The sequence below is a fragment of the Oryza sativa genome, chromosome 6 (genome assembly GCF_034140825.1).
Source record: "Oryza sativa Japonica Group chromosome 6, ASM3414082v1".
NCBI lineage: Eukaryota > Viridiplantae > Streptophyta > Magnoliopsida > Poales > Poaceae > Oryza > Oryza sativa.
Window position 1 is genome coordinate 3,323,060 of NC_089040.1, and position 12,199 is coordinate 3,335,258.

Here is a 12,199-nt window from a genome sequence, read left to right on the forward strand (position 1 = left end):
TTCCAATTTACTCGTTTTATCTACTCACACTTAATTAGTTCATGCTGAGAAACAACTAGTGTGGTATACTCACATATATTGAACACAGACCAATTAAGGTAAGAATTAGGCAACATAATTATAAGCATATATCTAAGCTGACATGATTAGTGGTCAGTTAATTGTTTACTTCGTATTTATTAATTAGTAACAAAACATCTTCATTACATACTGAATTCAGACTAACATATAGATTATGTTCTTGCAGCATTCATCAATCAAACCGGGATCATTCCTTTGTTCAGTTCAAAAGAGCATAAACAAACGCACTAAATTTAGCACACACACTTAAGGTAAAACCCGCATGTAAAAGAGAGCATTACGTCAAACACCACATCCAACATAGGAGATGTCCATTAATGTGATAAGCAATTCATTCATTGGTTGAGGTGATCCATGTAAGCTTGATACCTGCATGGGAGAGGGAAATGACGACGAAATTAACACATATATTTAAAATAAAAAAATTGGACCAATCTAGGAAGGAGTAGATTGATTTTGAATTAAGGAGGGGGTGAGACTCAAACCCGGACCGGCTAGTTCGCAGCTTGCGTTGCTAGCCGGAAAGACCCCGGGCCTTTCTCCAACAAACTCCAACATAAATTAACACATATATTTATGTTAAGTATCTAACAAACTCCAACTAAAAAGAAAATGCTTTTTAAAGTTCTGGACAAAGTTTTAGTACACATCATCGTTCTTCAGTCCCTAACAGTACGACGAACTACTTTTTTTTTATCTTGCCAAATTTAGTTCATTAAACTCTGAGTTAAACTTGAAGCTAGCTAGTACTACTAATTTATAATAGTGCCTTGTCTCCTTTTGCCCCACAATATAGGAAGCGAAACATATGTAGCTCACATTGAACTTTGATTAATTAGTGAATATTGATTTAGATAGTTGGTCAATAACAAATTAGATCATAACTTGTATGAGCTGAAGTATACAAATTACCCTATATGCAGGGAAGGGTCACAAATTGCATGATGGAGAAACTCTTGGTTAGCTTCACTAGCATGGCCACTGGGCCCTACATCTTGGCAAGATATATGAAGCATATTTTCTCCACTAGTTTCTTGTATCTGTTGCAATAAAAAAGATTTTTAGTTAAGCTGAAAGAACTGCAATTCCCTTTTTAAGTATATACACAAGCAACCGAAATGATTCAGATCACTTCAATATTTAACCATGAATTTAAGAACATTATACATCCCTTTGCCTTGAAAATTTAATAATATTATTTGGACTAGTATATTAATATCAAATTAACAGCTATGGGGATTCACAGTACCACTGAATTTGAGCAAGGCCATTATTAATTTGATTGCACCGTCTATATTTCTTTAGATAAATAACGTGTAACCGAGCAGCAAGGGATTATTATATTGCTCATGTGAGCCTTCAGAACGACAGCAATCGGAAGCTAGTTCGAGAAAAGAGTAATTAGTTTCTTAATTTATTAGTTGGATTTTCTACCTCATAAATACATTTGATGTATTAAATAATACCTCTGTCACAAAATATAAGAATTTTTAGGGCTGGATATGGGTATTAAGGAAGTAAGAAAATTAAATCGGAAAATGTTGATAAGATAATTTAGATGGAGAAGTTGTTATATTTGGGGATGGATGGAGTATATGCTAAGAGAAATTTATTGTTCATTCTTATTGAAGCTACAAATAGTTTCCCTCAAAAAAAATTATCACATCTTTTTTCTATGTGTTTGTACATGTAGGATATGACTCGATCGTAGGCACATGGAAATTATATAACATACTCATGCTCAAGGCTAGCAGCTCCGGAGAGAGAGTAATATAATTAACGTTTGGAGTTTTATCACATATGGAGTATATATACTAATCTGTATATATTACCTTCCTTTTTAAGTCTTTATTAGCATCTTGAAGTTGTTGTTCCTGCAAAACTTATCAGTTATTATTTCTGGGGACTAGATAGTAGTCAAAAGATTAACGAAAACGTACCCATAAAACAAAGACAGCACACACATGGATTACCTTACGTTTGAGCTCAAATACTTGATCAAGCAACTGTTGATTCTGTAAAAATGTATATACAAATGATTTACCAGCAAAGTTTGATCAAGTTAAAATTTGATGTTTCATGTAATACTTGCGTAACAAAACCAAAAAAAAAAAACAGAGCATAGGTAATATATAACATATAAGATGGTGTATATGATGTATAAAGTACTGTGTCAAGCGGGAATCAAGCTAAATATGCGTCGAAATTAATATGATTCATTTCACTATGTAATTACCTTTGATGACCTGATATTCATGAGGGATATCTCGATCTGGTTCTCAAGTTGCTCGAGCTCCTTCAAGCTAAGTGGAACCAAGTCCTCGCCAAGAAGATTTCTGCATAAGATCAGAGTTAGTCCATGTGTGTAACATGTAGAAAAGCTTTCTGAGAAGATCCCACGTGCATACCTCTGAGTTGTTTGTAGGAACTCAACTCTTGTCTTTAACTTTAAGTACTCTTGGTAATTGCTCTATATGAATGCCAAATTAGCAGCCAAATATTAATTGAAAGAAAATCATGATTACTATGTAAAAGTTGATGAGTTGGAATATGCCTGGCATAGAACTAATTAAATTGGACATGAGAAATTAATTAATTAATTAATAGACAAAACTTAAAATGGTAATGGCATATCATGAAGTATATACATACTGCATATTGCTAATTGTTGTGTTAGTTGACAACAGAACTTATTTGTTACTTCCTCCGTTTTATATTATAAGACTTTCTAACATTATTCACATTCATATAGATGTTAATGAATGTGGACAATGCTAAAAAGTCTTATAATATGAAACGGAGGGAGTAGATATGTAGCATGCATGCATGGATAATACTTGTTTCGTCCTCGATATATACATATATAGCTGCTGTTCAAAAGGGGAATATACCCTGCGCAGAATGTACTGTAAAAATGTAATTTAAAAGACAAGTCTGTTTAAAATATACATTAATTAACCTATCATGTCTAGCATATTATACATCTATCATGCACGAACATGAGAATTATGTAAAATTTTAAGATATCACATACGTTTTATTAAATATTATGTATGGCAGTGTACACATCGATATTTCCTTGTAAACAATAATTGTAGCCCCTATCACAACGTATACCAGATTGTGTTAATTACATAACTTATATCCAAAACAAGCCTGATTCTCCTTTATTAACAGCTAGCAGCAGTTGCTGCACAGATAGAGATGATTCATTAGATCTAAAAATATGCTTGGCCACATAGATCCTCATGTTTCAACTAATGACCAAATTAAGTTCAATTCTTTGAAAAAGTTTAAGGAACCATAGTTTATTACAGGTGAATTGCATATGCAGCAATCATATTCAGAATCAGATGGTTACTAGTTCAGTTTCCAGTGCAGCAGATGCTTCACATGAGTTAAGGTTGTAGTTGCAACTGCGGTATCGCTCCAGTGTCTTGTACATACTGTTACAAAAAAGAAAATCAGTGGACCACAAAACTATTTTCAATGCAGTATCAGTTAAAGTTGTTATATTATATTTTGTTGTTTAAATACATGTATATACAACCCGATTTTCCTACATATGCATGATCAGTTTATTTTGCCTTTCATAATTAATGGAGCATATATCAGTTATATTTTCTAGGGTATGTGCACAGCGCACCCTAAGTTTGGAGCCAGGGTTTTAAATTTCGAAAGAAGGATTTCTACCGCAGGTGGGCGATATAACCAAAATTTCAGATTTTTTTTTCGTACGATTTTTTTTGAATTTTTGACTGATTTTGAATGGATTTGAATAAAATTTGACCAAATTCACAAAAATTTGCAAACAACCGAAAGTTTCGGGCGAGATATGAACATTTCGGTGGGGGCGAAATTTCGAGCCGAAATTTCAAACCCTGTTTGGAGCTATAAACACTATCACTTACAAACATGTATATATTTGATTGATTTGTGTTAAATTATTAGAAAATTGTACTCTGTTTTTTTAGAAAAAAACAATTGTAACTAACATTCAGATTTTGTTTCAAAATAAGTGCAATTCTAAAGGAGTGCAGTACTATTTTTCCCTACAACCACCCCCCTCATTCAAATTATGATCCCTATTTTACCCCCAACCACAATTTCACTCCCAATCATTTTACTTCTTGCTAATTTGTCTTTTAAATGCTAGAGTTACATTATTTTCTTTGTGGATACTGGATAGAAGGAGTATATTTTTTGGGGAGGGAAAAGGAGGGAGTACATTGTGACTAGGAGCTTGGAAAATTCAACCAATCCAAACTTTTGGTACACAAGTACTCCTACTACATACCCTAACGGTAGGGTAGCTAGTAACTGTGCCTTGTAAATCGACACAACCTCGTTCCAGACTAGCTAGCCTGTACTGTGCGCTGACAGAAAATTTTGGCAATCGACACGCACGCCTCTCGCACGATAAGTTGTTTGCATACCATATGACAATGTTCAAATGATCAAATCAATCTATTCGCATCATCGCATGTGAAATTATGAATCGCATAGGAGTATGAAATTACGAATGCAGTGAATTAACTTGGGTGTGTGTCCGGCCACGCCTAGCTAGAAATCAATTCGATCTTTCGTACCACACAACTACAACTAGGCTGTGTTTAGTTCACACCAAAATTAGGGTCCCTTTGAATCGCAGGATTGAAAAAACGTAGGAATAGGAAAAACGTAGGATTTTGGTAGGAATGTAAGTGTAAAACAGAGGATTGCAAAACGCAGGAAAAACACATGAATGACCGTTTGATTGAACCGCAGGAAAAACGCAGGAATTAGATGAGAGAGATAGACTCAAAGGAAAGTTAGCAAGAGGTTGAAGCTCTTGCTAAATTTCCTCCAAAATCTCTATAGGATTGTCCATTCCATAGGAATTTCAAAGGATTGGATAGGATTCAATCATTTGTTTCAAAGGGCTTCATAGGAAATTTTTCTATAGGATTGAAATCCTCTAAAATTCCTATGTTTTTCCTCCAATTCAAAGGGGCCCTTAGAAGTTTGGTTGAAATTGAAACGATGTGACGTAAAAGTTAAAAGTTTATGTGTGTAGAAAAGTTTTGATGTGATGAAAAAGTTAAAAGTTTGATGAATTATTTTGGATCTAAACACGGACCGTGTACATATCCACAGGGAGGATAACAACCGACGAGACGATCGATACAGAGATGCTTATCTCCACGAGTACTCCTACGACTTTTCCTCCTGCTGCTGCATTACTACTTTTCCTCTTGCTTCTGCAGCTGCAATCGCATGCACACTAGTACAGCCGAGACATTTGACAAGACGTAGAGAGAGAAACCTAGCTAGAGAGAAAGAGAGAGAGACTCAATGGAACAGTGGAACCCAAGAACAACCCCTATGTTGCGAGTTCCCAATGGAACAGTAAAACCAGAGCAAGAAACCCTCCCAACTTGCCATTGGAAAAGATGCTCCTAATTAAGATCTGACAAAAATAACTTGCCATTGGAAAAGGCACTGCAGCCTAGTATATGTGCTTGTGCAATATGAGAATTAAGATGCAATATGCGTACTAGTAGTACTATATGCCATGTTCTTGTGCAGATCTGGAGGGGTCTCATCTACTTCACTCTGAAAATTGCATGCACTAATGAAAGAGCTAGAGAGACAAGCATGGAAGAGATCAGCTTAGAGATATCTAGCATGCAGCTCTAGCCTACAAATGGAAGCAAGCATGGAGAGATTGCATGCTTGATTCTGTTGACAGAGTACTAGTCTCTATGGCAACTGCAAACCGTAAAGAGGAATTAGGGGACGGCAAACACACACAGATCGGCAGCCATCAGGTGACTAGAACGGCTGTCCTGTCTCTCTTTCTTTAACCAAAACAACAACAGGAACAGGTTAGTTAATCAGCTATGAGCATGTATATGATCACGATCGAGGTGGTAAAAATTAACTAAAATCAGGATCTTTGAGAAAGATTGGTAAAAATTCCAACAAATACAAACGAAATGCTGGTATATATATGTTTTAAACACAAACAAAGCAGCAGGGAAAAGACTGGGTGTAAGAACTTCCCGGACAAACATGAGATGTTAATTAAACACACGGACTGATGATTAATTAGAACATGGTAGCTAGGTGGGCAGTAGCTAGCCCAGAAATCACAAGGAGCTTCAAAAACTCATAACGAGAAAACTAGTCTTTCTTGGCTGCAAACTAATTAACTAACTTTGCATTAGAATTAGGGCGAGATATATATGAATTCTCTGCAAGGGGCGAGAGCTTGCAAGAGAGAATTATTAGTAGTACCAGGAGGAGGTGGAGAACTCGAAGAGGCGGCCGCGGGTGGAGAAGATGATGAGGGCGACCTCGGCGTCGCAGAGCACGGACAGCTCGTACGCCTTCTTCAGCAGCCCGTTCCTCCTCTTCGCGAACGTCACCTGCCGGCTTATCTTGTTCTCGATCCGCTTCAGCTCTACTTTCCCTCGCCCCATCGATCTCTCTCTAGCTCTCTCTCGGTCTCAAAATCTCTTCTTGATCTATCTCCTCTCTCTCCTTGCCTAGCTAGTTAGCTGCAGCCTGCAAGCTTCCCTCTCTCTCCCTCTCCCTTGCAGTCTTGCTCCGTTTGTTGGGGATGGATGGATCATGGATGTAGTAGCTAAGTAGCTCGGCTAGCTAGCCATGCTCTCGTACCATCGGCTGTGCTGGCCGGAGTGCTCCTTGCCTTCTTTTCTCTCTCTCTCTCTCTCTCTCTCTCTCTCTCTCTCTCTCTCTCTCTCTCTCTCTCTCTCTCTCTCTCTCTCTCTCTCTCTCTCTCTCTCTCTCCCCCTATGACCAAGTCAGTCACAGTAAGTTGTTAGCTTAATTATCAGCCGTAGCTAGTAAAATTTAAGTGTGAAATTTAATCTTACATTTAGTTTTAAAGTTTTTTTCACCGTAGTCTATTTGATTATCAGCATTATCCTTTAAAATGCAAGATATAAAATTTCTTAACCATTAATTAAGGGCTCCTTTAAAATAAATGATTGAAAAATGGAAGATGAAAAAAACAAGATTTTGAAGATATTGGCTCTGTTCGGCTGCACTCATTTTCATTGTGTTGCAGCCAATCGTCACAGTGTTTTTTTTTGTTCAGCTGCAGCAGCGCAGCTGCTAAACATAAAAAACATAGACAGATTGCAAAAGTTGCGAGCAGGTCCATTGTAATTGCGAAAGAGAGAAAAAAAAAACAAGAACAACCATTTGAGTATGTAGGCCATTTGAAAAACGTAGGAATTGAATGAGTGATATAGACTCATTGGTAATCTTTTAAAAGGTTAGAGCTCTTAATAACTTTAATTCCTCCAAAGTCTCTATAGCATTGTTTGTTCCATATGAATTTCAAAGAAAATGTTAAGATTTAATCATTTATTCGAAGTTATCTTTAGGATTTTTTTTTCAATAAGATTAAAAATCCTTTTTTTATGTTTTTTCATACAAATAGAGGCCTTAATTAATTTTACATGTAGGAGTTATTATTTCCACTCAAACGATCGGAGTATCCTTGATTCTTTGGCTACAACTACCTATATAGACTCATTGGTAATCTTTTAAAAGGTTAGAGCTCTTAATAACTTTAATTCCTCCAAAGTCTCTATAGCATTGTTTGTTCCATATGAATTTCAAAGAAAATGTTAAGATTTAATCATTTATTCGAAGTTATCCTTAGGATTTTTTTTCAATAAGATTAAAAATCCTTTTTTTATGTTTTTTCATACAAATAGAGGCCTTAATTAATTTTACATGTAGGAGTTATTATTTCCACTCAAACGATCGGAGTATCCTTGATTCTTTGGCTACAACTACCTATATAGACTCATTGGTAATCTTTTAAAAGGTTAGAGCTCTTAATAACTTTAATTCCTCCAAAGTCTCTATAGCATTGTTTGTTCCATATGAATTTCAAAGAAAATGTTAAGATCTAATCATTTATTCGAAGTTATCCTTAGGATTTTTTTTCAATAAGATTAAAAATCCTTTTTTTATGTTTTTTCATACAAATAGAGGCCTTAATTAATTTTACATGTAGGAGTTATTATTTCCACTCAAACGATCGGAGTATCCTTGATTCTTTGGCTACAACTACCTATATAGACTCATTGGTAATCTTTTAAAAGGTTAGAGCTCTTAATAACTTTAATTCCTCCAAAGTCTCTATAGCATTGTTTGTTCCATATGAATTTCAAAGAAAATGTTAAGATTTAATCATTTATTCGAAGTTATCCTTAGGATTTTTTTTCAATAAGATTAAAAATCCTTTTTTTATGTTTTTTCATACAAATAGAGGCCTTAATTAATTTTACATGTAGGAGTTATTATTTCCACTCAAACGATCGGAGTATCCTTGATTCTTTGGCTACAACTACCTATATAGACTCATTGGTAATCTTTTAAAAGGTTAGAGCTCTTAATAACTTTAATTCCTCCAAAGTCTCTATAGCATTGTTTGTTCCATATGAATTTCAAAGAAAATGTTAAGATTTAATCATTTATTCGAAGTTATCCTTAGGATTTTTTTTCAATAAGATTAAAAATCCTTTTTTTATGTTTTTTCATACAAATAGAGGCCTTAATTAATTTTACATGTAGGAGTTATTATTTCCACTCAAACGATCGGAGTATCCTTGATTCTTTGGCTACAACTACCTGGAAATGGATTTTGGGCGGGCCCAGGGATAGATGTTGGGTCTCGCGCTCGGAGGTCTCAACTCTGATTGCTTTTCTCCTTTTTAAAGAGAAAAAAATGGCCCCTGGTGGGGCCCACGCCATGCATTGAGAAAAGGCAGCGTGTTGGCGACGCTCGCGATTGGTCGCCGGCTACCTGCTCAGGGCTCCGTGGGACCCAGCGGTCGAGCGGCCCACATGTCAGTGGCAGTGGGGTAACGTAGGGGGCACGTGTCGACGGCTCACTGGGCTCTCGAGTCTCTGCTGGGACGATGTGGAAGATACGTTCGCGTCACATCGCTGCTCGCCGTTCGTGAAAATCCAATCGGTATTACTACAGGGTTTTTTACTTTTTTTTTCTTTTTAAAAACTTATTTGACATGTACTCTCTCCGTTCCTAAATAACCCAAACCCTAACTTCCCAAGGAGTTTTTAGGAAGAGAAACAAAAGACTACAATGCCCTTAATTAATGTGAATAATGTTGTATTAAATGATGGGTAGGTGAGGGGTAAGTAGGAAAGAAGGTAGAAGTTGGTTTATTTTAAAACAAATTTAAACTATAGAAGTTGATTTATTTTGGGACGGATGGAGTAGATCTTAAAAAAACTTACTTTAGAAGTGAATCATTTTCACCGCGCCAACGTCATTAGTGTCATGGTCCAACATGCCGACACCATTCCTCTCTCGGGAAAAGCTAAGTCAATAATGTAGGAGTGGTAAAGTTAGGACGGCGCCAACAATATTAGCGCCAAGAACTTATTTGTAAAAATTATATTTAAAAATAGGTTTTATGTGTCGGTGTTATTGGTGCCGAGGATCTATTTGTAAATATTTTCTATTACAAATAGGTATATTTTCTAGAATAAGTTTTTTCAGATGTCTATATGTAAAATAAGTTTTCAGAAAAGTCCAAAGTGCAAAGATATATAGATATTACTATCTATGTTTCAAAATATAAAAAAACCATAGTATCGGATGGGATACATCCTTATAGATATGAGACCTATCCACATTTATTGTATTAGCTAGGTTATGTCCAACCTTATTTTAGTTTCCTATATTTTAAGACGGAATGATGGCTTCAATTTATGGACATTTTGATCCAAACCCCAGAAAGGAAGGGAGACAAGAAACTTTTGTTCTTTTGCTTGGCTTAACTCTCCCGGCTAGATGACCGGTTGGAAGGAAGCTGAAAGACAAGAAACTTGAGTATCTGAACTGTGTATTTGCACGAGTTAATTAATTATTAACAGCTAGGTAGACCAAATGAAGTGCAGTTCAGCTAGCTAGGCACGCATGTTTGTAACAAGAATTAATTGTAATGATATACTCCGTCCGTCCCATAATATAAGGGATTTTGAGTTTTTCTTGTAACGTTTGACCACTTGTCTTATTTAAAAAATTTTGAAATTATTAATTATTTTATTTGTGAGTTACTTTATTATCTACAGTACTTTAAACACAACTTTTCGTTTTTTATATTTGCAAAAAAAAATTTGAATAAGACGAGTGGTCAAACGTTGCAAGCAAAAACTGAAAATCCCTTATATTGTGGGACGGAGGGAGTAGATCGATGCACGTCTGGTGTCATTTTATGTGTTCATTCTGGGAACATATATGATTTCACATGTCTGCCATTGAACTCGCGGTTAGGAATAACCGAATAAATCAATAAATATTTAGTGAATACACAATATAAAAAAGAAGTATATATAGGACCATTTTGTCTTTATTAAAAAATGTGCCCTATCAAATATTTATAGCTTCGAATAAGTAAACATGCATATTTGGATTGGAGCCAAATCATTGTAACTATACTCAAGCGCGACATTTCACCAACTCAATCCAGTTAGATTTGGCACACTGCAATCCAAACAAATTAAGAATTCTACCTATGCTACCAAATAATATATATGTGACGCCAAACCTTACGAATGTTCCAAAGGCACTGTAAAAAAATTGGTACGGTGGAAAATTGAAATGGCTTACTGTTACTTTTATGGATGATGTACATATATAAACGATCTATACCTCTTTCATTACAAACTTATTTTTTCTGATTATATTAAAGAGGTGTACTACGTGCACAAATTATAATAAGGGCTGTGTTTAGATCCAAACTTCAAACTTTTTCCATCACATCAACCTGTCATATACACACAACTTTTCAGTCACATCGTACTAATTTCAACCTAAATTTTTAACTTTAAAAGGAACTAAACACAGCCAACAAGATAGTGTAGTATGTTTGAAAATGCCAGTAAAAGTAGATGAGTTGGAGTAGGGATATAGAGCCCGATGGTACGTAGCTCCATATTGCAACTACTTCTATCTGGCCCCCACTGTTTCATGTGCTGCCTACATACAGTTAATAAAGCCGGCTTGGCCATGTTGCCATTGCATGCGAGAGATGTGCCCCGGCCGGCAGATATAGCTACAGTAGCTCCTTTGCCCGACGCGGACGCGATGCGACGGCTTTGCTGCTGACGCCACGCACCTGACCTGACCTGACCCATGGCCCTAGTGCGGACCACGTGTCGACCCCTCTGTGGCCCAGCGAAACCATGCCATGCCATGCTACTGCCCAGCGCCTGAGTCACCTGGCCCCGGACAAGCCGGAGGGACTCCCCCCTCTAGATGCAAGCCAGCCGACCCGCCAAACTAGTTAGATCAGAGGATTGAAAAACGTAAAAAAATTATAGAAATGATTATTTAATTGGTACAAAGGAAAAACATAGGAATGTTGAGTATTAAGTTAATAGCAATCAAAATTTGAATAAGTAAGATCTTATCTTCCAATAGTGTCTTGCCTCGATCCTACGCATAGGAAAAGAAAAATGAGCTCAAGGTGGATGTTAATTTTCCTATGAAATTCCCTTGAAATCATGGTCATAGGAAATTTTTCCATGCTTTTCCTATGTTCAATTCCTACAAATCAAAGGCATGAACAATACCAAATCCCATAGGATTCTTATTCCTATGTTTTTCCTCTATTTTATTCTATGAATCAAATGAGGCCTTATATGTTAAATAAATGGTAATCCGTGAATTTTCGAATCATGTGCTATACCTAGAAATGCCAATGTGTCAATACATAAACTTATTTATAAATCAAATTAGTAGGTAACGTGGTTACTGATTAATTTTACCTATAAACAGGTTCATGGGTTGACTCGCTTACATCCCTACTCCCCTCCCCGCGAGGGTAGATACATGTTAGTCCGAGTCATCCGACCTAATTAAGCATGCCCTGCACTCTAATAAGGTGTTTTTTTTTCTCTCGCAAAGTTACTAACAAACTTTGATTCCGAATCATAGACTTGTTGCACTGTAAGCTGGATGTATAAATGTTCGGTATATAGATTTCTACTCTTTCCGTCTTAAAATGAGTTAACTTTTTTACACGAAACGGTTATCGGAAGTTGATTTATTTTAAGAAGAGCA

The 12,199-nt window shown here is 36.1% G+C and overlaps 1 protein-coding gene across 1 annotated transcript; it reads right to left on the reverse strand.

The window, feature by feature from the left end:
- Positions 1-152: 152 nt before the first annotated feature.
- LOC4340218 (MADS-box transcription factor 5-like) lies at positions 153-6,752 on the reverse strand. Its single transcript, NM_001421190.1, has 8 exons — positions 6,361-6,752; positions 3,443-3,527; positions 2,490-2,551; positions 2,318-2,417; positions 2,055-2,096; positions 1,914-1,955; positions 994-1,121; positions 153-450 (listed from the first exon to the last, which is right to left on the reverse strand). The coding sequence occupies exons 1-8, from the start codon at positions 6,543-6,545 to the stop codon at positions 417-419; spliced, it is 678 nt and encodes a 225-aa protein (NP_001408119.1). The 5' UTR covers positions 6,546-6,752; the 3' UTR covers positions 153-416.
- Between the last annotated feature and the right edge of the window lie 5,447 nt (positions 6,753-12,199).

Bases quoted from the DNA above. Each gene is read 5' to 3' on its own strand.
- LOC4340218 (NM_001421190.1), bottom strand. From the start codon at position 6,545: ATGGGGCGAGGGAAAGTAGAGCTGAAGCGGATCGAGAACAAGATAAGC. The intron at 3,528-6,360 runs GTACTACTAATA...TTTTTGTAACAG, and splicing joins GAGTTCTCCACCTCCTCCTG to TATGTACAAGACACTGGAGC. The intron at 1,956-2,054 runs GTAATCCATGTG...TAAGTTTTGCAG, and splicing joins TATTTGAGCTCAAACGTAAG to GAACAACAACTTCAAGATGC.